General features: G+C 35.2%; 2 protein-coding genes across 2 annotated transcripts; one reads left to right on the forward strand and one right to left on the reverse strand.

The window, feature by feature from the left end:
* The first annotated feature begins 3,387 nt into the window (after positions 1-3,387).
* LOC131859045 (uncharacterized) lies at positions 3,388-3,840 on the forward strand. The gene has a single exon (XM_059212558.1). The coding sequence runs from the start codon at positions 3,388-3,390 to the stop codon at positions 3,838-3,840; it is 453 nt and encodes a 150-aa protein (XP_059068541.1).
* Positions 3,841-5,721: 1,881 nt separating this feature from the next.
* Positions 5,722-26,774, reverse strand: LOC131039409 (uncharacterized). Its single transcript, XM_057972159.2, has 6 exons — positions 26,201-26,774; positions 14,584-14,783; positions 13,220-13,360; positions 13,054-13,134; positions 6,367-6,491; positions 5,722-6,230 (listed from the first exon to the last, which is right to left on the reverse strand). The coding sequence occupies exons 1-6, from the start codon at positions 26,433-26,435 to the stop codon at positions 6,182-6,184; spliced, it is 831 nt and encodes a 276-aa protein (XP_057828142.2). The 5' UTR covers positions 26,436-26,774; the 3' UTR covers positions 5,722-6,181.

Consider the following 26,774-nt stretch of genomic DNA (forward strand, 5'->3'; position numbering starts at 1 on the left):
GACCTATTTATATATTCATTTTCTTCAAATCAATCTATAATCATGACTTACAAAAATTCCTAATAAAGACAAGAAAAAGCCAATGGCATTCACAAGCTCACCCTTGAAGAATGCAATTAATGCATTTGATGGTCAAAGCATTTAATGAACTTTTCCATTACATCTTACACACAACAAAATCTTTACCATAGTACTTGATCTAACACCAAAAGTCATGCTAATCCAAAACAAATCAAGAGAGCAAAGAAACAAATAGGTGTCAATTTTATGGGACTTCATCTTTGAGATTAAGCAAATTAAAATTATCCAAGCAAAAGGCACAAGTCAAGTGGTCACTAATATCTTCCCAAATATATCTTGCTTTGAGTATGCTATAGATGAAATAATGGATGAAGAGTGGTATCATGACATTGTTTACTTTGTTTTGAATACCCCATGTCCAAATAACATGTTGGTGACCCAGAGGAGGGCAATTAGATTGAAGATCATTAATTTTATAGTAAAATCAAGAGTATTGTATTATATGAAATATATTGAACTTTTCTTGGGATGCTTGAACAAACAGGAGGCCAAAGAGGTCTTTGGTGATGCCTATGACAAGTTGGAATAAAGCATGCCTCAAGTAGTTCAATTACACATAAAATCCTTCTAGTGGGATACTATTTGCCCTTAGTTTTCAAGGACATGCATCAAACATGTCATATTCCATAAACATGTGTGCATAGAGAGAAAACCCTACCAATGCCTTTTCAACCCATGCCTGAATCTCAACATTAAATAAAGTAGGGTTTGAATTTGGTATGGATGATCCACCCTATTTCTTCCTTTGGGAATAAGTTTCTACTAACAATAACATATTGGTGTACAAGATGGATTGAAGCCTAGGATTTCAAGAGCAGCAATATCAAGGCCATGATTAAATTCATCAAAGAGTGCATAACAACTAGGCATGAATTCCTCTCACCTTGGTATGTGACAATGAATTCAACTATACTTCTATTATTTCTATTGAGTGGATCTTTCAGAACAAAATTATAAAAAGGTATTCATTCAATTACTACTCACAAGAAAACAATTTGAATGATTCTTCAAACAAGAATCTAATTGAGAATGTCAAGAAAATCATGGTGAATAATCTAAAGCTCTAAAAATTAACATTGAGATATGCATATATGTGTTAATAAAAGTTAAATAAATTCTATGTTGGCCACTTCACCTTACCACCTAGTTTATGACCAAAACCTAGTTTTCTCATAAACTTGAGGATTCTAAATTGCAATTTAAACAAAAGTATTTGACGAAGATAAAATTTTAAAGCCCCCCTTACAAATCTACTTAGTTGGAGGAAAAATACAACGATGCTCTACAACAATTTAGCAAACATGTCAAGTTATTGTCAAATGATGATTCAATAAGATAGTCAAGGTGGACCTTGGGTTAATGTGGGATAAGTTTTGAGTTCAAGTCTTAAGTGATCTATGGAAAAAAAAACAAATGTTACCAAAGCCAAAACAAGGCTATTGGAGAGTGACCCACACCTTGACCATAAATGGATTGATCACAAGTAGGTCGATAGCTTATTGATAGATCATCCCAACAACAAATGATTAGTCCCAAATTAAAGTCATAGTTAGTCCACAAAAAATGTTTGATATAGTATCAAAGTCGAACCAAGGTTAAGAGCCTCGAGAACCCACCATGTAGCTCAAGTGGGGGTGTTGGAGAATGAATCAACTGCAAACAATAGATAGATTGATCACAAGTAGCCAAGTAGTTCAATTATAAAGCACCCCAACAACAAAAGAGCAATCCTATACTTGAGTCCTTGCTAGTCCATAAAAAAGGTTTAACATAGCATTATAACTAAATCAAGGCTATGAGACTTGAACACCTTAATGTGGCTCAAAGAAATGTAAAAATAACCCTACCCAAACCATTCACAAGTCGGTTGATAACTTGATGTTAAAGCAGCCCAACAACAAATAAGTAATTCTAGGTTTGTCCTAACCATTCTTTGAAAAAGGTACCATAAGTCTTTAAAATGACAAACTTATAAACTTATTAGTCTTACTTGATGCAAAAATTGTTGCGTACAATTATAAGATGATCCATATTCTTAAATGCCTAAAATTATCAAATATGAAAGTAATTCCATAATGCTTCACTTCTTCAATATTCTGTACTCAACTAGTCTGTGGTTTGTTAACAGGACACTACAGAGAGATGTGATTGATCAATTCCAGAAAGGTAATATGTATTGAATTGATCATTAAATAGTTGTCGTAAATACCAATATTCCATAAGCATTTGCTTGGATTCCCTAAAAACTGAAGCACTTCATCTGCAATACTCTCCTCACAGTAAATCTATATTAGTGGTTTTGGATGGCAGGAGGAGACAAACCTCCACACAAAGTTTATATATTCCGTACATATACAAGTACCAAAAACATTATAGTTTTAAAGTAGCATTTCTAAAAGAAATTGCATCCGGAAAAGGCCAAAAGAAGTTTGTGAAAAAAAATGTATATCGTTTCACACTTTTGGCGCACCAGAATCCAAAAAAAAACATTTCACATTGGAGTGTGATACTTTCAGGAACATCAAGTTGGAGCACAGTAGCACATTGAATAAAAAAGGACTCAAATGCAGAAATCAATTTTACAAAGTTCACTGTCCTCTAAACTATTTTTAACCTTGTGATCATTAAAAAGTTTTCATTCTTTCCTATTTCTAACCTCGTATCGTCAAAAGACATCAAATAAGATGGACTGGAAAGGAATTATACTGTTTTGTAATGGGTTATCCCATCAATATCTGCGATACCCTTGCTAAAATATGGAGAGAGAAATCGCGTGGCAGAGCACCTTAGAATAATTTTTAATTTAAAAAGTTAGTAATAATAGATATCTGGGATGGGCAACATGATTGAAACAAATTTACTGATCGCTCAATCCACTTAATCATTTATTGCAGTATCATCTCCAAGCCTTCCATATTCTCAGTCTTAAATTTAAATTTAAATAGGGCTTCTTCTTTGGCCATCTATCAGAGCTGGGAGGAGTGGAAGTCGTGCAACTCTACTCCCCCGCATTTCGCAATTCCAAAACAATCGCAATTTTAATGACAATACATATTTCATTTACAGTGGACTCTGAAGAATCTCATGTCTCTAATGCACACTCTACCCAAAAAAAAAACCAAATTAGCCCACTAATCAGAAAAAAATTAGAAACTGGCTGTTAAACTAGAAAAAACAATTCCCAAATATCCATCGGTAATAAATCATTCTATAGCGCATCTCATCCCTCCTGAGTTGGCAATACCACAGAATAATGAAGCCAGAAAGATGGCACACAGGACCCTTCCATCACAAGATTGTCTGTAGATGAACTTCGACAGCGCCTCACGAGGGAACCCAGGCCCCTCGGGCGCAGGTTATATTGTAGGGGATGACAGGGGTGATCTTGTCGTGGGCGCCTCGGTCAAGCTGCCAGACGGTTCAAACAATGATGTCGAGTATGCTGCTATATTAGCAGGGCTCTCAAAATGCATTGAGATGGGACTGGACAACATTGACATTGAGGGAGTCTCCCTCAATGTCGCACGGACTGTAGCACACAGAGAGCCGCCGAGTTGGATGGGCAGAATGTGGATGGAGGTCATCTGTGTACTGGCAGACAGACTAAACAGTTTCTCCATAAGCCATGTATACAGGGAGGCGAATAAATGTGCGGACTTCCTTTCAAATCATGCGATCGATCGGCAGGACATCCAGATCGTGTCTAAGGAAATGAAGGCGTGGCGGGAAACTCTAACCAGACTGTTTGGCAGAGGATGAGGATTCGAACAGTGCGGTATGAATTTGGCAAATCTAGCGTGGACTCCCGAAAATGAAGGCTCTGGGGAATCGTCGACTATAACTAGAAGGGACTGCAGTTAACAAATACCGACCGGTCAAGGAGCCCATCAAAACCAAAGCCATCGAGGCCCTTTGGGAGATTAGCCCGACTGATTACAAGGGTTTGGTGGCGGATGCCTTCAGCACCGAGGATTAAAGACGGTCGTATGTATGACATCTTCATGGTTATGAGGGATGGGCTGAAAAGAAACAATATGGAAACATATGCCAGTGTAATGTCTGTAGATGGAAGCCTATTCCCGTCAGATCAGATAGAAAGGTTTCGGGAAGTCAGAGGCGCTATTAGGACACCCCTCCATAGTCTCTGTGATGATATGTAAAACTTTCTGTTATTAAGAATGAAAGGTAGCTACCCCTTATAGCAATTTGTAAAATAAAAAATAAAATCATACTATTGAATTACAAACAACGTGATCCTAATTAAATTAATCTTTATAGCCAAATTTGTGACAGGTGTATGATTATATGGTGACTCATCTTCTTAAATTACCTAGAATTTGCTTACATTAAAATATACTTGATTTCCCGTACAGCTCATGATGCAACCATAATAAAGAATCGGATTTTTTTTATTTCATATCGGGCCTAGAAAACCAAGTGACGAGGGAAGGGCCCTGTTTTTTATTTCATATCGGACCTAGAAAACAAAGTGACAAGGGAAGGGCCCTGTCCATGTTGTTCACTCCTTTTTCACCCCAACCCTTAAACAACTAATAGTCGTTTATATGTATTTTAATTAGTTAAAATTTGTGGATTTTAATTTCACAATTATTAAGGTGTTTGTACATAAGTATTGGTCAAAACATTTATTGGAAGAAAATGTATTGGTTCTTAGAGGAATATGTATGGGATTAGTTGTGCAAATTTAGGACATCGTTAAATAGGTATCGGGCGATACTTTGAAATGACTAAGTTTTGACCCTTGTGTGCATAATGTATCTCATACCCTAAAGCCGGAACAATAGCTATAAGCAGTTAAGTCGCACATGGAGACAACCAAAAAAAAAGGATCAAAATCCAATGTACCATTTAAGATATGTGAACGCACGAAGTTAGCAATAATGACTACCGGTGCTCTTCCCCTATATGCAACAAGTTAATCACAAGGCTATTAAGTCAAATTGATTGAACTAAGGCGATGAATCATCCTGGCTTTCACATTGGAGACACGTTGAAATCCCCATGAAACAGATTACATGTTTAAATCTACAAATGCTTATATGCACTGAACAGGTAATCTATCACATCCAATTCTGAGTGTAATGCACCCCAACAGACAATGCCAGGTACAACTCCAAACTGAATTTGATGGAAAGATGGCCCAGTTATGCTATCTAAGCAAAAAAACACAAGGTTCTTAGAAAGAAAAAGGAAAGAGAAATTTTAATGATACTAATTAAAAATAAAATTAATTTAAAGCTTACTTTGAGACACAGTGATCGAAGTAAAAATAAACAAATGGCTAAATCTAAAGTGTTGTCACTGCCAGTGAACCTTAGGTCTGCTGGTGAAATGGTTCTTAATGAGCCCACCAGGATCAAATCTTGCTGAGAGCAAGGCTCTGACATCATGAGGGAGGATTGTACCATAGGCAAATTTGGTGGAATGGATACGCTTCAATCCTTGGTTCTTAGCCGAAGAGGTTTCAGCCTAAAGCTCGCGCTCCCGTAACGGGTAGCTAAAACGACTGTGGATGAAAAAATTAAAAAGTTGGAATTACTCATGCTACACCTTAAAGATGTTGGCCAAAATGTACACAATAATTTGAAAGACAAAGAATGCATCCCAAAAGCATGGCCATTCATGCAAAATTGCCTTTCATACCAGGGCACAAGTCAATATTCATCAAATGAAAAGAAGTATGAGAACTAACATGTTGCTTATTGCTAGAATTCCTCTTAGCTAAAGAAGTTTTAAACTGGTAAAAATATACAGGCCATCTGAGGGTTTTAAATCCATGCAGTAGCCAAGATTACAGACTGTTAATTAGAAGAGCAGATATATACAAAGCTCACAAAGCCTTTACAGAACCAGAGCTTATAAAAATGAATCCATTGTTGTAAATTAGACTGAGAGCAGCAGCAGTGTACACTTGAATCTCCCTAGACATCAAAATGAAAAACATCTACAGCCATGAGTTGTATCATAAAATTCTCCAGGATTCATGACTGACATTAGCACAAAATGCATTGTCAACAGATCTGGCTCAAAAATGAAGCCTGCACAAGTCCTATCACATGTTTGGTAATTGCAATGCAAATCACACCACTCCAGAAGGAAGTCGCAGCACCAGTTGACCACCTACAACACTGTACACAATTTGCTCTATAAGAATGAATTATAGTTACACTTTGATAATGAATGATAAGCCTAAAATTTACAGATTATCCAGTATCCTAAATAGATAAACTGTACAACTAAAAATAACTGACAAGAAGAAATTACCTTTTAACATAGTAGTAACAGAAGTCAGCCAAAATAAAAGTCTGAACAATTTCTGACAAAAGCACCATGGATGGCCATAAGCCATGGCCCAAAGCAGTCAACAAGTACCCACGGCTATCCAAAACCTGCATGTCCCGGGGATATAATAACAATACAAAGATTAACATTTGTGTTTAATCATAAACAAGATTAAAAAGTACAAAATCTATAGACGGTGCCTATCCATACAGCATTCATTAATTGTTCATGCGGGACCATCATTAAGAATAGATCTAGTATTCCCTATTCATGCATCTCAACCTTATATATTTATTTGCTTAGTTCCATTATGTTGCATATATTAGTATATTACTATTCCTAGTTAATAGATCTCAAAGTTTAAGTTGCAATAGTCTGCAAAAAATCGCGATTATACCTGATTAATCCTCAATCCTGGAGCTAGCCGATTTATTCCCCGAAAAAATCCCAATTCATGAAAAAATTGTTGACCAAGCGTTGACCCAATTTTCAAAGATTTTTTGCATTTAAATCATGTTAAAAACCAAAAAAATGACAAAAAAGTGACAAAAATAATTGTAAAAACTTGCAAAACCCTAGAAAAACGCATGAAATTACTGAATTGCTTAGAAATAGGGTTGGTCTGAGACAAAATCAGAGTCAATGTGGAATCAATGTTGAAAAAGTTTGTTATTTTGTCCATTTTCGGGGGGTTCATCATTCCCGACACTTCAGTTGTTCAAACCCACGGGCTCAATGGCCCAATAGGGGTTTGAACCTTGGTGGCTACCTCACCAATGGAGTTTTTCTACCACAACACTAAACGTTCAAAGACATTTTTAATATATGTAGATATAGATATATGATTTTTTATTTTTAATTGATATAGTTAATTTTTGCTCAAACAAAGACATACAATTCATTATGTGAGCAATATATCTAAAGTGCTCCACGAAATAAATCTGAATGACAACAAACAAGCTTACGTAGTTGTAATAAAAGAACCTCCAGCACACAATCACTAAAATTTGTCTCTACCTAAAATAGTAGTTGCAAGCTAGGTATTGCAAAAACCAGTGGCTTGCTAATCTTTTACTTCAGCTAAACAAATGCCTTTTGTTGAATTCTACCCCATAGAAAAGACTTACCAATTGCCATCAGGGAATATAAAGCATTGCAACTATGGAATATGAGATAAGCTTTCTCAATTATTGAACTGCCCCTAGAAAACTCCTTGCCTCAATCACAATGAAAGTCTTGGATCACTTCAAAATGGCTTCCACTTTTACTAAATTCCTAACGATTGTTGGATCTTTGTTTGATAAATTTTGATCTCAGCTACTTCATAGACTTAGCTAATCTTTGATCTCAGACTTAGACAGCTATTTGGTGTATTTGGTGACTGCCCTTTTAAAAAGTTAACAGGGTATTTGCCTATGTAATCAGCAATATGAATATAAACAACAAAAATCTATTTTCTACAATTCATGGGTTAAACTCCTTGTCTCAATCACAATGAAAGTCTTGGATCACTTCAAAATGGCTTCCACTTTTACTAAATTCCTAACAATAGTTGGATCTCTGTCTGATAAATTTTGATCTCAGCTACTTCATAGACTTAGCTAATACGCCTAGAAAACGTGTTGCCTCAATCACAATGAAAGTCTTGGATCACTTCGAAATAACTTCCAGTTTTACTAAATTCCTAACAATGGATCTCAGTTTGATAAATTTTGATCTTAGCTACTTCATAGACTTAACTAATCTTTGATCTCAGACTTAGACAACTATTTGGTGTCTTTGGTGACTGCCCTTTAAAAAAGTTAAATGAATATTTGCCTATGTAATCAGCAATATGAATATAAATAACAAAATCTATTTTCTACAATTCATGGGTTAAACTCTATTTTATTTACTCTCTATATCTCTATGCTATGGAAATGCCCTTTAGTTTTAAATTAAAAAAAAAGTAGTTTGTGTCTATTTTTCTACAAATTTTTACGATTTTTTAAAATCCAATTTCTTACCCATTTTTTCCAAAAATCTTATACTTTTGGTTTGCCGATTTTTCCCCAAATGATTTTTGTTACTATGATATAAAGCATTGCAATTGTGGAATATGATTTGATAAGCTTTCTAAAATATTGAATTAACCCTACAAAACTCCTTGCCTCAATCACAATGAAATTCTTGGATTACTTCAAAATGGCTTTCACTTTTACTATTTCTCTGTTAACTTTTGATCTCAGTTACTTCAGACTTAGTTAATATTTGATCTGACTTAAACAACTATTTGGTGTATTTGGTGACTGGCCCTCTTAAAAAGTTAGCTGATTATTTGCCTATGTAATCAGTAATATGAATATAAACAACAAAAAATTATTTTCTACAATTCACAGGTTAAACTCTATTTTATTTTATTTGCTCTTTATATCTCTATGCTATGGAAATGCCCTGAAGTTGTTTAAAAATATACAAAAAATAGTTTCTCTTTTTCTACAATTTTTTATGTTTTTTTCAAATCCGATGTTTTCCCAATTTTTTCAAAAAATCTTAATACTTTTGGTTTGCCGATTTTTTCCCTAAACGATTTTTGCTACTATGGTTTTAACAACCCATTATTTAGTAGGACCATAATTTTGCATTCAGGCAAAACGTTAAAATTTAAAACACAGATCATCCAAATATTTTCTTCTCCCTTGCGAAACCAGCAATGTAATGGCACTTCTAACTTTTGTGCCTATCCATGTTGATGATTCTTTTTTCATCTGAAATAAGTGATTTTAATAAACGATTATTGTTATTTTCCAGACTCTCCTTGATTTCTACTCAACGCTACCTAAACCTACTTGCACACTTGATACACTTAATGTTGTATGATGCATAATCCGATCATGTTAAATCTTTGTCTGTTTTTCCTGTAGATAAAGGAGAGATGAGATAAAGAGATCCCTGAGAGAGCGAAGTAACTAAAGGTCCTTAATTTTTCCAATGAAAATGTCAATCTGTTCAGTTTCTGAGAAGAGTTAGTGCTTATGCATCAGTATATGAAACACACACCGAGAATTTTTATTTGTGATGAAATAGGTGACTCACCTATTCCTAGAAAGACCTCTCACAGTGCAAACCTTCTTAAACTCTTAATGTTTGCATAAATGCTTCTCCCTGTTTTATCAGGAAAATGTTATTTAAATATTCTGAAAAGAAATACATTTGCAATCTTGTTCTTTTTCCTGATGGAGCGTGATTATATTTCCATCCAAGAAACATGTTTTATCACCTCAATCATTAGGAGTCCACTGTAACAGTAACTGGCTATTTGGGTCTATAAACATGGTTGACCTATTGATACTGCCCGCATAGTACCAAAATAAAACTAGACTTCAGGAAAACCTATGCTTTCCCACTTGTTTGGCCTCTGATTTTTCACTTTTTTGTCCATACATATAAAAGATTAAAACTCAGTTTTGGGCTACAGAGGGTCAACATAAGTCGTATGTTGTCCCACTTTCAAGTAACTTAACTGACACTATTGAAGATCTATGTAAAGTTCTCCATGCTTTGGGATACATGCTAGAAAAGACGTACATAATTATAAGATTATCATCTCCTGAGTTATTTTGTTGAATGTAGGTCACATTTCCTTGAACCTTTCGTATTTCATGTTTTTCAACAAACATGGCTTCTGTGCTGCAAGGATTGAAGCAAACGGTCAATACCTACTTCACAACTTATTTTTCTCCATCTGACCTAAATAAGCCCAAGCAACATAGATCATGCAATATACATTCAAAAGCCCTTTCTTATTACTTCTACACAAAAAAAATTGTTGCCACTCTGATACAATCATGTCAACTACTTTAGAACTAGCATTTGATTGCATGTTCACTGATTGCTGACAAACTTCTATCAGCATTAATGGCCCATTGCCTGCAACCTATGTCACAAGGTTCTCGATCATATTCGTGTTTGTGAATAGCAAATATGATGTTCACATCAAGCTTGGTAAAACAAATTTGAAAAAAAAAACATGATCAAACTCTAGTAGTATCTATAAATCTAATCTAAATTCTTTATATATATTAAATTAAAATTATCATAAAATATGAAATATAATTAAATTAATGATACCAAAATAAATATATTAAAATTCACTATATATACTCAAATATAACTCATATATAATCAATGAAAATTATGAATAAAGAAAGTAATGCTAAGTCTAACAGACAGGTCAAATAGAATGGCAAAAAAGGAAAACATTATGCAAATACAAATATAATAAATATAATCAAGAAACTTCAAAAATCATAACCATGGACTAAAAAGCACACAGCAACAAAATTGAAAATAAGGTAACAGCAACAAAACTGGATTCACTTAAAATACTCATATATGCCTGAGAACCAGTATGCACCTTCAATATCCTATGTTTTTCTTTTAATCAGATCTTAAAAAATTAAAAGCTTGATACAAGCACCAACTACTAAGCCATTAAAGTGGAAACAGGCATAGTTAATTCCCATCCAGTAACCCTTAAAGGAAACATAATGTAGTTGTTGGCAACATAACGTCATGTAAATCAACACTTCAAGAAGAAGCATAGAAGATAGACAAAAGAGAAGAAACACCGATATATGTGAGGAAAACCCTTTCGAGTAAAAAACCCCACACTGCAAAGCATCAAACCAATGTATTAATCTGCAAAAACCTGACAATACACTTGCAGGCTCTAAGCCTTTACATGGAGTCAACATCTTGCTCTTTTGGAGAAAAACCAACAGCATAACCCTACAAAGAAATATTTTCCCCCCTCCTCTCTTAAACCCACTGTAAAACTGAACTGAAGAAGTGAAACTTTCCATGAGACTCTCTATCCAAACATATTAGCCTACGAGAGTCCAAATAATAGGCTAATCCCTCCAACTCTGATGCTCACAAAAATGGGGACATTACATGCCTCCATATTAGACTACAGTATGAGTCAATTAATTATTGATTCCAAAGAAAGCTCTTGTTGGTCTTAGGATTTGCAACCAGTATAGTGAACACCTTGGGTACCAGAGAGGTTATTGGAGTTAAAATGGCTAAATGATTAGGCAGAAAGACAATCATAATGTGCTAGGTGGGTAGATGGCATGAAAAATGGCCTGCGTCGACCAAAAAGGGCTCCTAGTCAAATGGTTAGTTCAAAGCGAGGATTGCAATGAGACAATTGCTTGGATGGGGTGAAACTTGACCTAGACTTTTTATTTTGTATATATTTTTTTATAATCGAGACAACACCCTATGGGCAAAATTTCCAAACAGAATTCATATTCTTTCCTAGTTTTGGAAAAATACAGAGGTTGTTTATGCCTGGGTATTTGAAGCTAAATACCCCTCATTAGACCCTTTTTGGGAATGTAGCTCAGCCAATAATGATATTTATTTTGAAGATATTTGAAAACAAAGAAAACTAATGGAATTTTTTGTTATAATTTTAGGCAAGATGCTCAGTGCAACTACTTTTGTGAACATATGGTGAACAGGTGTAGAAGACCTTAAACATGTGATATTGTTACAAAATGTGGCCTTGGAAAGAGGGCTTTGGTAGCACTTGCAATGAACCAACAATCAAAATAAGGACAATACACAAATATATGCAAAATGAGAGCAACGTAAAGCTTTTATATTTACTTCACGGTGTTACTTTAAGGGGAGAAACTTCCCAATAAAGCATAAACCTCAATTATAACATCCAAGATGCTTTACATTACGAAAGTCATTACAATATATAGAGTTTAGCTAAAGACAACTACTATACTACCTTCCCATGCATGTGGGATAACTGCTCTAATTCTAATTATCATATGAGCAATTTACAAAGCATATGCACCCAACTTATACCAAGCAATACCTAGTACATATTAGATTGGGGGTTCCTAACATCGCATTCACCCACATATGCACCCTAAATGGGAAAAAAACCATGGAAGGCATCCTGTGTGTTTATTGCTATTGAGATCAAGCCTTCTTAGGCAAAGTAGAGAGGTGAGTGAGGACTGTAGGTGGCCTTCCAGATTCTTGGAAGCTAAATTGATAGCGTTAACCTGCAGAAATTTGTCAAATGCTATTCCAATCTATTTGCATGTGAGTTAGGAAGGTCCATTCCTTTGGCAAACTTCAATTGAACCAAAATGCATTCACAAACAAAAGCAAACTGACCAACACTATGGTGAAAGGAGTTTTGAGGTGGAAGATTAGGTTTAAAAGGTTGCAACCATATAAGCAAATGTCCCTAAAGCAATAAAAGAAGAATAACATGCTGTCACCCATATACCATGGTCCTTATCAGATTTTGCAAAAATTGGCAATAGCTAGAGTTACCTCCAACAACAAAACTACATCCAGTTTTTCATGTTTCTTATTTAAAGAAGGTTCTTGGAAATAGATTCTAGGACAAGCAATGTTCCCTAAGGTCAATGAAGAGGGGATAATCTTGGATCCTGAATTGACACTCCACATACGCACAAAGAAGTAAGGACTAGGACAACCATAAAGTACCTCATGAAGTGGAAGAATTTGCCTCTCAAAAATACACAATATAACCCATATCCTTTTTCTTAAGCTTCATCAGGACAAGTATGCAGTAAACATCAGTTGTATGAACATAAGTATAATAGAAAACTGAAAAGCTAAGTAACACACCTGGAGTACCCAATGAGCACAACTCAAAAATCTTGCAATGCCCAATGCAAACACATAATGAGCTGTAAACGGTTCAATAATCTGTCACCCAAGAAAAAAGCATATCAGGTCACATCTAAAAAACTAACAATGCACCTGATATAAATACAAACAGAATTGTATATACCTTTGTATTTTGCATCACACGAAGCTGGGGCAATACTGCTACAGCTTCAAGATACACACAAAAGGCCCAAAGGATCCTGTTTACAATATTATGGTGTGTGGATGGATGGATAGCAAGTGCAAGCACTACACACGGAAGCACCTGCATTCAATCCAATCAAATTTAACTTCAGCATTTCATATCCAATTGTTCAATTTCCACCTTTAAGAGAATATAACTAACATTTTATGATTGCATTTCATTAATATTACAACAAAACCCTGCACAGAAACCTAATAAGAAGCCATTCTTTAAAGCTGTTGCTATTCATTGACAAACAACAATGAAAATTCTTTAAGACAGAAAGAAATGTATCTGAGCACAAACAGCTATATTGTCTTGAACATTAACAGCTCACCTTCACTTGACAACAATACAAATAGAAGTTGGCCAGAGAGTTTTTCAAAATCAAAAAGAGAATCATGTTCCCTATGGCACCGTCTGAGGTGCATTTTCTAAAACTCATTCATGAAAGCTTTTGAAACACTAGCTGAAGACATGCTATTAAAAGCTCAATTATCAACTAGTGTCTTTATTCAAATAACCAAGTATGAATAATAAAATGGATCCTACATCATTTTCTAAAACTCATTCATGAAAGCATTTGAAGCACTAGCTGAAGACATGCTATGAAAAGCTCAATTATCAATTAGGGTCTTTATTCAAATAACCAAGTATGAATAATAAATAGGATCCTACAACAAGCAGGATTGAAAACAGAACTATTAAATCAAACCTGCCATTATCAATCATTTATCTACCTTATTTTCCCTTATGAGTGACATCCCACACTCAGCATTTTTCGAAGGATTGAAAGCACAAGATTAAACACAGAAATATTCTCTCGCAGAGAAAGCATGGCACAAAGTCAAAACAATACAGAACAGATTTTTAATAGTCCCTTTGCTTTTAAGGCTTGGTAAACCCACAATTCTGAGTTGACACATTTAATGGCATCTTCATCAAAGCACAAAAATATTTTTGGCAATATAACACACCAAACTGCTCAAAAACCATATTCTCAGCCCATCCTTCATCTCCTAATATAACACAAAGTACACATTTCTGATGCATAGAGCATCATACATGTCCCCTAGGTTTAGGATAACCCCATGTGACATTGCTCCAGCAAAACCAAATCCTAATGGCCAACTAGACTTCGCCATACTACCACACAATCAAGTGATGGACAGTAAACTTGGGAAAGGCATAAAATCTACCAAATTAATTTGAGATTTGCTAATATTACTTAAGACAAACTTAGAATTTGTTTTACCAAGAAACATATTGAAGAGAAATAAACTAGTATCTCTAATAAAACTTACCACGTAATGTATTGGGAAGTTATCCAAATCCTCCACATGTGTTGCCTTCAGCTTAAACCGTATCATGTAAATCACCCACAAAGTAGTTGCTAATGTTGCAGTATCAAGCACTGTGTGTATATCATATTCCATAACAAAACTACAATACACTCTAACTGCTAAGAACATGGCAGTAAGCTCCTGCGATTTGAGTGATAAGCCTGCACATACGGCAGAAGATGCAAACTAATTATGAGATAAGTACATACAAACCAATTAAGAAAAATTCATCCTAGAGGATTGATGGAAATTTTAGTGATAAGCCTGCACATAGGGCAGAAGATGCAAACTAATTAAGAGATAAGTACATACAAACCAATTAAGAAAAATCCATCCTAGAGGATTGATGGAAACAAAACACACCCATTAAAATTAACATGAACAAAATATTGATAATCCATGATAAAATTGAACTCCCGTATTGAAAAAAAGTCTTACAAAAATAAATTGAGCAACTACAAATTTAATAAAAAGGGCAGCTAAATCCTGATTCCTTCCACACAACATAAATTATGCTATGTTAAGTTGCTAACTGCTACAGTGAACGTTGATCCTACATGAGACTGACCTAGGAGTACCAAACTAAATGCCTTTCCTTGGGTACAAATTGGTGAGAAGAATCAAACTAAAATGATTTATGCAAGATTAGTGTGCTAAAATAATTCACAGTAGAATTATTTCTTTCAATCCACAAACTGACAACATGTCAAACAAATGATCCACCTATTAAAAAAATCAACTAGCTGAAATTGTGTTCCAATTGTTTTTTTAATTGATCATATACCAGTTAAAGAAATAACAATCCTAAGTGCCTAACACATAAAAAATCTATTTTGCACAGGTTAAAATTAGAGTACTGAAAAGGCAAAAAAAAAGAGTTTTTCTATACTTTATTAATTCCATTTGTAACTCTATGTCAAAGTAATTTTCACCAAAATATAAGTTTGATAGCTTTCAAGAACTGTGATCTACCTGAAATTGGGTTCACAATACTCATGTAACATTTTCTTTTTAAATTTAGTGTCATGCATAAAATAAATATTTCACATATAAGAGCTGTTTACAGATAAAGTCGTAGAACTCATGTCCAAATATCAACCGAACTTTCTTCAGCCATCCTCTGTCTTTAGCATTGCTTGTACTAGAAAGAAATGAAGCTCTCCATAAGGAAACAATATTGACAAGGATAATTCTCATATTTATCTCTTCTCGCTTCGTGTATCTTAAACCAACTAAGGTTATAGTCTGCATCCTCAATTCCAGGAAACTTTGAATGTATTTAGCTCACCCAGACAACACTCACCCTCATCCTTGTAAATATTTCTAAGCATACAGACTGTTGTACTTGTACCCATACAAAAACAATTCACAGTCATTTTTTAAGTTAAACATAAGCCATGTCTCATTTAGTGATTCATTATGCAATCCTTGTCTCCCATGATCACAAAAGTTGTGCTTTCAAGCTCTGGCAATGCCTTTGCATAGTTAACCAAAGACGATTTCCAATGCATCAAACAAGGCAAAGATTGGAAGTTGTCAAGAGTAAAGTCATAGAAAATTGGCATGCCAATAGTGAGGCACGGGCCTAACCACTACCCCACAAAAACAAATTTAAATCAGAAGTGGTATCCCAAACTTGGAGTGTGTGCCAACCTATTAGAATGCTAAGAAGTTGGAAATTATCAAAATTGGTGTCCCAATGCATGCACCAATATATGAAAGTCAAAACTGGATAAAGGTATATACAAAGTTGGCATCCCAAAATCCTTAGTACATGCCTATACTCAGCAATGCCAAAAACATGTAAAATAAAAAAAGGAGATCCTGGAACAAAGTGCAAATCATTGTATACGTGTGCCAAAAATTTTAAACATTAAAAACTGGGCACTCCAGACCCCTGGCATGTGCCACTACACAACATTGCCACTTTTGAACCAAAACAAAAAATGACAAGAACGCCTAAGATGAAAGGCGCATGCTCATATGGTATTTGCCAGATTTTTTATTAAAAACAAAAAAATGTCTAGAAACACCTAAAGTGTAACACAGTCGGTTAAAGTTAAAAATATAAGGAATGTATATGAAGGGCAACTTGATGTTTGACTATGCGTTCCTCTTGTTCTAACTCCACACTGTCTCTTTTTTGGCAAGAGCAGAGAGGACTTTCAGCAGGTTGTGAAGGGATTCAAGCACCATTGTTTGCCTTTGTTAAAGGTCTTAATGTTTTTCTTGTAGGTTTTTCGAGAGTTGGATTTATCTTCAGGTAAAACATGTGATTGTCAACGAGTTTTTCAGATATTAAAGGGGTGAAATACAGCAACTTTCAGAATTCTTCAAAGCACCTAGCATTTCACATCAGTCTTGTCATTTTCCATTGAAGCATCTAGGGGTTTTCAGCTCTTTAAAGATGTGAAGATATTATGAAAACATAAAAGCAAGGTTGATGAAACTGGGAAAGATATTGTTTCTTTTGTATCTGCTATTCCATGTTCTTTCTGAGATGAGGCAAACAAAGATTGAGCATGTTGAGGTCAGAACCAAGCTCAAGAGGTTAGTATGAGATAAACTTTGAGGAGCAAAAATTCTGAATCAAGGGGATATGGATTATTTAACTGGTATTTCCAAAAACATTTGGAAAGCCAAATAAGGACAGGTGAATATCGATACTATAATAACCAAGAGTGAGTACAACATAGAGGTCCAAGTCATATCCATATGAGCAGTTTTCCATTGCCTGATGATGCTCAACTTCAGAGGCTCATTGACAAATTCCTGGCAGTTCCAAGTATCCAGGACACTGCTGCTGCACAAGACTTGCCAATTGACATTTCTGAATGGCTATTTTTAGCTGCTGCTACTTTTGGAGGATATCTGGTTTTGGATGACTTTCTAAAAGGTCTATTTTGATACTTAATATTTTTTGCAGATATTTATTTGAAGATATACATGTTTAGATGTTTTATTTTCAAACAATTTTTGTACTTAAAGCTTGCTTTGTGTGCAAGCAACACATTCTTTTTGGTTTCCACTTTTAGCCAAAAATTGTGAGTGTTTTTTTTATTTTTACTGTCACAGGTTATGTCATAAAATTGTGAAATTTCTCGTCTTGTGCAGAAGAGTTATTTATCTTTGTACACCTACCTTAGAACAAAAAGATGGTAGTTACTTTAGTTTGTTTACATTGCATGTTGAAAACCCCAAGTTTATTTTGTGCATATTGAAGAAAACTAAACCATGTTACCATAAGTTCTTGGATTTAATTTAATTTAATTTTTAGTTGCATGTGAGCTTCCCCTTCCAATATGAAGGAAGGTCTCTCTTTATACATCGTTCCATCTTGCATTGTCCTAAGAGATGCAAAATAAAATGCTAACTACTTTTGGTGCTCACCATGGGGCTCAAGCGAATTCAAAGGCCAAATCTATAGAGGTTAATGACCATTTGGGGTAGAAACGCTCTTCTATTCCAACCACATCTGAAATAGACTGAAAAAAATTCAAGAAGATATTTTGGACAGCTTGATGTTGTCCATTTTTTTATCAGAGGAAGAACCCTACAAATTGGAGAACTGTTCCTACAAGTTTGGACAAAGAAAAAAGAAAAGCAGGTATAGCCACAGGAAGAAGACCAGGTCAATAATCCTATCCACCTTTATTCTAATTGGAACTGATTCTAGCATTCAAAGTTATACAGGGTCACAGTGTGAAACAAACAATTTTCAGCAGGGAACCACTTCAATCAATGGCCAATGGAGGACCAAAATGAACAGTTCACTCCACAAGTCCCACCCTTGGCCCCCCCCACCATAGATAGGTCTATAGGGCAAACCAGCAAACTTTGTGCAGAACCATTGAACTCTCCCTTGCCATGGAGCAATAACATTAGTCCATTGGCTTTAGCCACATAATACAAACTTCCTTGTGGATCAAGAAAGAGGTTTCACAAATTCTTTGGTGATGGCAACCAGAATCCCAATTAGTATATTTTAGTGTTCACAACAGAAAGTGCATATTAGGAGTCGGACATGAGGATGTTCTTGCCACTTGTTCATAGAAACTTTGGTCAAAAGTGTTGCAGATTGGTTCCACTATCTTGAGGCCAGTTCCATCATAAATTGGAATATTATCTGTGAAAGGTTGCTAACATGATTCAAGCTAGCTAACGACGATCACATCTTATTTGGTCAGCTTTAAGGTGCCAAGAAAGATGACAATTAAAATATGGGAGAATTCACTTCTCAAGTCAATCTGTTAATCAACTACATCACTAATGCCATGAGGCTCATCTTCGGCAATCCTTCTAAGCTGCTCCATTAACACTCTTCAATCCGATATTAGTTCCTAATCAAAACGTGACAAGTAACTAAACTACAAGAAGCGTACGATCAAACCATTCAATTAAAAGACAATAAGGAGGGGTGATCAGACATCTTCTTCAAAGTTTTATTGATCCTTTTTTGCAGGACAATGTCAAGGATGTTTTTATGAAGAGGCAAATGCCTCAGAGTGTTCAACAACAATAGCATCAAGGCATGCCACAGACAAATTCCTTACAGGAGTAATAATGGATCTCATCTGCCTATTTCCCTAACACGACCAACCTTAGAAGGACCTCCTCCAGTTTACTCTTATGGCAGATTCCCTGAAACTAATAGTCACAATGGAAGAAATTGTCCAAAAATACTAGGTTCATACACTTATTGGCAATTTCCAACGCAGCTCAAGAAACTTTGGGTGATCCTCAACATCTACAAGACAAACCAGATGTTGACTTCGAGATGTGATCAATTAAATACGAACCTGATTTTGTAGTGAATGATCTGAACAGCAATTCACTTGTCACCTTCGTGTGTTCACAAAACCATTAATTTGAGAAAAAAGAGGAAAGCAAAGCAAATGAGAGAAAAGTATGGACAAAACCATCAATGAAGCAACAATATTTTCAAAAAAGTGTCCCTCCTCTTGCATTGAATGCAACAAAAAGGAGATAACAATTTCGTCTACCCCTCCAACATTGCTTAATGCCACTGAACTAGATGGATCGTTGGCTAAAAAAGAGCATCTCTATATACCAGATACAAGTGAAATTACGCAAGTATATCATATGTTCTCTAATGAAGACTAGGGTAAACAAACATCTAAGAAGAAAGCTATGCTCCAGATCCTACTACTCTACAGGAAAGCCCCAATTGCATAAATTGATCATGATTCAAGGTTCTCTTCCTTGTCATTGTAGAAGCCACTTTGAGTTCCTTCACATGGCAAGACTGAAGAACTTCAGCCTACTTTAAGTTTCTCAATTTATCTCTCCTCTAAGATGGAATGTTTAATGCAAGAATTAAAGTTTTTCTTCAAAATCTTGGTATGTATTTGCCGCCAAATGATGAGCATGCTGTTATTGTTGAGGTTGACTCAACTCGAAACCCAATACTTTACATGTGTGCGAAAAAAAAAAGTATCTTTTGAAGATTCAACAATTCTCAATAGATCAAAGCTGAATGCTTTTTGCAAGAAAGTTTGTGATAAGGAGTTGTAATATGAGGGTCTCCCCATCCATGCAGATCTACAACTTCAATGTGCTTCTGCAAGGTACAACCAACAAGTATACACGGATCCCATTGACATTCAATATATTTGGTTTACTTTTTTGTCAAAAAGTTGTGTCAAACTCTTGTTTGTGTTTTCCATGCACAAACCCCAATGTTACCCTAATAAGTTGTTTCTAACTGATCCTTCTCATTATTTTTCAAGGTTACCTACTATCATGGTTGACTTATTAGCCTGTAACGAAGGGTTGCTAATTACTTTAAAATGGTTAACCCATAAATGGTTTTATGTTACCTATTTTGTTTCCCTTCACCCTGTCTCATAAAGAAGTGTTTTGTTTTTGTTTGTGTATCGTGTTGTATTGATTTAGTCTTATATTTAGGTGATTTAGGAAGTACCCAACAACATGTCAAACTGATAAGATATTGGTCCACCACGGGACCAAAAGATTCTGAGGTTCTCCTATGCCCCAAGTATGTGCCATGGTCAATAGACAAAGCCAATTAGCGTACCTATACAAAAAAAAATTATAAGAGTTCTTTTTCAAAAACCTATTTCATTTCTCATTTAATGAGTCATGGAATCCTTTTCTTCCATGTTCATGAATGTCATGCTTTCAGCTCTAATCAATGTAACAAAAGAGCTTTCCAACACATCAAACAAGACAAATATCAAAGCTTGGATGCAAGGGGAAAACCAAAATTATAGAATTCAGGGAAAGTTGGCATGCCAATAATGAGGTGTGAGCATATCCATTGGCCCTTCAAAACAACTTTACATCAAAAGTGGTATCACAGACTTGGAGCGCACACACCCATTAGCATGCCAAAAAGTTGAAAATTATCAAAATTGCATCCCAACGCAAGAGAAGATGCTGATACATGGGAGTGCCAAAAGTGATATCTCAGACTTGGAGCACACGCACCCATTAGCATGCCAAGTTGAAAATTAGATGGTATGAGTTTTCTCCAGTCCATGGATAGTTGTATATAAACTTCTGGATTAAACTGTGTTTGTTTATTTGATCGATGTTTCAGATCACACTCAGTGATCCATCATCATTTTTTCCTGATGATGGATCACTGAGTGTCATCCAAAACATCGATCAAATAAACAAACAAAGTTTAATCCAGAAGTTTATATAAAAGTTGAAAATTGTCAAAATTGCATCCCAATGCAAGAGCACACACTGATACATGGGAGTGCAAAATTTTGGAAAAAGGAACTGAAAGTTGGCATACCCATGCCTTAGCAATCACATCTGCTTAAGAATGCCAAAAAGATGTGAAAATGAAAAAAGGGCCCCTTAGACCCAGGTGCATGTCACAGCAGTGCCAAAAATTTAAAACATTAAAAAGTGCCACTCTAAACCCCTAGCTTGTGCACCTATACACAGCATTGCCGCATTTGAACAAAAATAGAAAATGACACAAAAACTAGATGTGCACGCTCATATGGTATTTTGCCAAACTTTTTATTAAAACAAAAAGGTCCACAAATCACTAGCACGTGTACACCATTAGTTGAAGCAAAATAGATGGGACATATTTGAAGAGCAACTAGTAGATTGTTTCCTCTCATTCTTCACTCCATGCTTTCTATCTTTTGGAAAGTGCAAGAGGACTTTTAGCAGGTTGTGAAAGGATTCAGGCACCATTGCTTGCTGTTGTTGGAGGTGTTATAGTTTTTCAAGAGTTGATTATCTTCGGGCAAAATGCACCATTGTCAAAGGATTTTCAGACATTCAAAGGGCAGCATACAACAGTTTTCAGAATTATTTCAAGGCACCTAGCATTTAACATCAGTTATGTCACTCTTCAATTTGCTTTTATTTCAAGCACCTATGGTTTTTTGAGCAGATTTTCAGGTCTTTGAGGATGTGCTGAAGATATCAAGAGAACAACAGAGCAAGCTTGATGATGCTAAGCAAGATATTGCTTATTTCATATCTGTTATACCATGCACTTTCTATGAATAAGGCAAAAGTAAGACTGACAAGTTGGCTAATATTTCCAAATACAATCAAAGGGAAAAAGATGGCAGGTTCAAATCAATACTTTGATGATCAAGAGTGAGTACATCCTAAAGATCCAAGTCACCTGTATGAGTGCTTCTGTTGCTAAAGGATGCTCAAGTTCAGAGGTTCGTTGACAGATTTCAAACAGTTCAAAATACTGCTACTACTATGCTAAGCTATCGACATTTCTGAGTAACTATTTTTAGCTGTTACTATTTTTGGAGAATGGTTGTTTCTAGATGAGCTTCTAGAAACTCTATTTTAATACTTGATATTTTTTGTAGAAATCTGTTTGCAGGTTTATTTATTTTAGATGTTTTATTTTCAGACAATTTTGTATTTAGACATTGCTTGTGTGCAAGCATTCTATTTTATATTTATCTAGAATAAATTGCATTGCATGAACATGCAAAACTTTGTAAACACTTAAATAAGAGATTTATGCATTTAAAATGTGGACGGAAAAGCTTAGGCATAGGAATTGCTTAATACTTGTGTGTCCTTTTCACCCTTGCTAAGAATCATTTTGTGGTGCTTAGGCATAGGAATTGCTTAATACTTGTGTGTCCTTTTCACCCTTGCTAAGAATCATTTTGTGGTGCTTAGGCATAGGAATTGCTTAATACTTGTGTGTCCTTTTCACCCTTGCTAAGAATCATTTTGTGGTTTTGGTTTTCTTAGTTTGTTTTAAGAATTGAAGTGAAAAGGAGAGGCTTGGAGTGGTTGTTTCTTCCAAACTCTAAGTAACAGGATTTGATAGAAAACAAGAAAATTTAGCATTGCTTTTTGACTGTATAGATCTCTTTTTTGCCATGTGTCAATATGGTATGCTGCGGAATTCTATTAAAGTACCCGTGTAAAATTCCACTTTCAAAAACCATGTTTTCTTCTCTATGTTGACGTTTTGTAGAGGCATTTGGTCGGTTACGAAAGCATCCAGGGTTTTGCTGAAGCATCCACTCTTATCACGAAATAGTCCTCAACAAGGAATTTTCTATTGAAAATTTCAAGGCCAATTCTCTGCAAAATTGACTTCTTGCTTATGATCAATTTCCAATTTGGTTTTTGCTGCGCTGAATAAGCAGTGCATTGAGTAAAAGTTCAATGTGCGATTACCACCTCAATGCATGTTGAGTTTTTTACTCCACGTCATTAAAATCACTTGTGATGCTTTAACTCTGTTTAAGATTTTGGTAAGGTTTCGATGATCTGTTCATAGTGTTTGAAACAATTCTCCATTTGGTCTTTTCTTCCCTTTTAAGCTTTGTGTATTGGTAAAGGAATTAATCAGATTAATTAATATATTGAGCAAAGGTTTAATTCTAAGCTATGATGTTAGAAAATGATAGATAATGCTCTCGTTTGTTTACCTCTATGATTATGTAGTTATGCTTGTGAAGCTATAATAAGAAATTGCATGTAGCATATAAACTTGATGAAGAAATAAGCATTGTATGTTTCTTTAGGAAAAGCTAAGGATAGAAACAGGCTCGTGACTTACATCTTAATAAATCGAACTCATCTCTTCAGTTTGATTAAATGAATCTAAAGAATAAGCCATTTGGTGTTTTCCATTGTGTGTAGTCTTCCACTATATATGTGCTTGCACTGCATTGAATTGCATCTCTTGAGTAGATTCAGTTAGAGACAACTCTCTACTTGTGTTTTTCTTATCATTTGAGGTTTGAGTTTGTGTTGTCGTGGAGATGAACACTTATGCATGTTTGTGCACTTGTGTTGTATTTGTGAATGCAAAATTAATTTGGTATGTTTCACCCTATTAATGTCTGTGGTAAAACTTGGGCATTACAAAATTTATGCCTACAAGTTAAAATTGTTGTTGAAGCTGATTTGTGTTGTTTTGTGTAGGTGTTTTTTTGAGTAGAATAGAATTAAAAATTATTGCATTTTTCTTCTAATTTGAGTATTTTCAACTTTGTATGCAAATCAACATAGCAATTTGTGTTTACTCATTCTTATGGTTTCTATTTTTAGACAAAAAAGTGTGTGTTTGTTGACTATCATAGGTTAGGTCATAAAATTATAAAAATATTATCTTGTGTAGAAGAGTTATTTAGCCTTGTGCCCATATCCAATAACAAAAAGATAGGTACTTATTTTAATTTGTTTGCACTGCATGCTGAAAATAACAAGTTTATTGTGTGCACATTGCAGAAAGTTAAAGCCTATTCCCATACGCTTTGGGGTTTGGTTTACTTTTTAGTTCGAGAGACCCTCCCTTTTCAATTTGAAAAAGGGATTATCGTTATACACTGTTCCACTTTGCATTATCATTAAAGGGACAACATAAAATGTTAACCAAACATAGTTTTTGGCAGTTCCCTCTTTTTGTTTCTGTATCCATATCATAGATTTTAGATTTGGTGAGTACTCATGCATAACAATTGAAAATGAGTAACTCAAACAGAAACTCACCACTTAGCCAAACGCAAGAAAAACTCAAAAAAAAAGTGCAGCAACACAATACAAAAGATCGTGACTCCTCCTCCGTTGCAAACCGCAATTGGTATTTTCACTGAACCCATCACATGCCCTAATTTGCACTATGTTTAAAAACATGGGCACTAAAAAAATCAACTATAGACTCAAAAACATACCCTCAACTATAGAAGCATACAATTGTTTTTTAAGGAATTTACGTATTTATTTAAGTTGCTGATGTTTCCCAAGTCACCAAGTCAGTCAAATTTGGATTTGCCAAATTTTTGTTGAGTCCAAGTTTGCAAATAATGATCCATATCATACATTATTAACATTTTTGGATTTATTTAAAAAGACAAGCATAAATTCAACAATGTAACATATTACTGAATTACTAATCTAACGAAGCGCATAATGCAAAATTGATGCCACAGGTCTAGCATCAAACAACAATAAACTCCACAAGCGAAAAAACACTGATATGTGGACATGCTAGCAAACATCAAAAGAACACAATCTAGAGCATAAATGAATAAATACAAAAAATAAGAACCAATGCATTCAATTTCATGGTAAGGAAGGGATAGAGACCTCTATTTATACACCAATCAATAAGTTACATAAGATCAAGCCAGGCCAATACAAATATAGTGCAAGTTACACATTTACACATGATATACCACATTCAATAGTTTGTGAGAAGGACCTGACAAGATTGGTTTTACACTGTTAACATGTAACTATAAGAAATGATCTTAGTGATCTGAATTAGTTCAAGTGATGCCTCGCCAACAAACATCCAACTAAAGGGTTCATTAGGCCTATCGGCTGCTTGTAATGAGAAGAAAGTAGAGGCTACTTCTGTATTTTTGGAAGCTGGTACCAGCAAAACCTTTACAGCATTATCACCTGCAATTGTGAAATTTGAGTAGGGAACGGGAAGATTATTTTTTAAACACGGTACCGTTGCATAAATAAGGGTATGGCCTTATTACATGCACTATCAACGGGACTTGTGAAATATAGTCGCCAGAAGATACAGGTATGGGCGCACAGAGCATGAACCCAAGTTTTCCTCGTGAGTATGCTTTACAGACTACTTTTTCCCAGTATTAGCAAATAAGACAGAAGTCTTTATGTGTAATATTGCGGCTACTAGCACAAAGATGAATTACAGCAGGCAAACATACAAATAGAAATAACTGTAAAGGGTGGATCACGAATAGCACAAAGCACCATCCATTTGATCAACACAGCAAACAGAAATAGACCAAATTTCTGTTTCAAATTCGCAAATATAATTAAACATTTACAGATAGAAAACCCTAAACTACAGCAACGAAATGCATGCCCACAAGCGTAAAATTTACACATACCCACAAAATATGTCATGTGGGTACGGGTGTAGTTGTGCACATGAATCATATCACATGGTTGTAAGCTACAGAGGGGTGGGCATCTCAGTGTTTATGAGTGTATATAAGAATTATACTATTTTTAAGATATCTGGGTATTAGAATCTGTAACTGTTAAACCAAACGAAAAGGCCGAGGTAGAAAAATGTAAGACTTACCCGCACATGTTTTCTCCTTCATTAGCTTGTAGATCAAGACAGCGATACCGACAGCATGAATTCCTTCGGCCGCAATGAAGAGATTGTCATGGTTGTGAACGAGGAATCTTAGAATAACAAGCGCGAGGATGCCACTAATTACTGCTAAAAATGCTTTCACCTTAGGAGGTTGCCTTGTTATCCATCCCCACATCGCATTCATGGGATTTCTCCTCGATTTCCTTGTGGTCGCCATTTCTGAAATCCGATGCACACACAATCCCCAATTCAATTCACTTCAACGCGATCCCCAACACAAAATAAACGCACTAAACCTCACAAACAGTTGATTTTCAATCTAAACAAGTTGTCTGTGGCGCTAGGGAATCCTCCTTTATTTGGCTACCATTCTCGCAAAGCGGGGACAAACAATTTTTTTCTACGCTGTCATTGCCAATGGGACAAGCACCGTTCCTAGTGGCGACATTTTGATGGTATCTAAATTTTAATATTTTGATTGGGCACTAAATACCCATTTTTTGTCGGCTGAGTTTTTTAGGGTAGTCCGAGAACTCCCTAGCCATCCAATTGCTTT

Source organism: Cryptomeria japonica, chromosome 10 (assembly GCF_030272615.1).
Source record: "Cryptomeria japonica chromosome 10, Sugi_1.0, whole genome shotgun sequence".
Taxonomy (NCBI): domain Eukaryota; kingdom Viridiplantae; phylum Streptophyta; class Pinopsida; order Cupressales; family Cupressaceae; genus Cryptomeria; species Cryptomeria japonica.

Excerpts from the sequence above, each read along its gene's own strand:
- LOC131859045 (XM_059212558.1), top strand. The coding sequence starts at position 3,388 with ATGAACTTCGACAGCGCCTCACGAGGGAACCCAGGCCCCTCGGGCGCA.
- LOC131039409 (XM_057972159.2), bottom strand. The coding sequence starts at position 26,435 with ATGGCGACCACAAGGAAATCGAGGAGAAATCCCATGAATGCGATGTGG. Across the intron at positions 13,135-13,219 it reads GTGTGATGCAAAATACAAAG|ATTATTGAACCGTTTACAGC; the intron begins GTATATACAATT and ends CTTGGGTGACAG. Across the intron at positions 6,231-6,366 it reads TGTTACTACTATGTTAAAAG|TGTTGTAGGTGGTCAACTGG; the intron begins GTAATTTCTTCT and ends AATTGTGTACAG.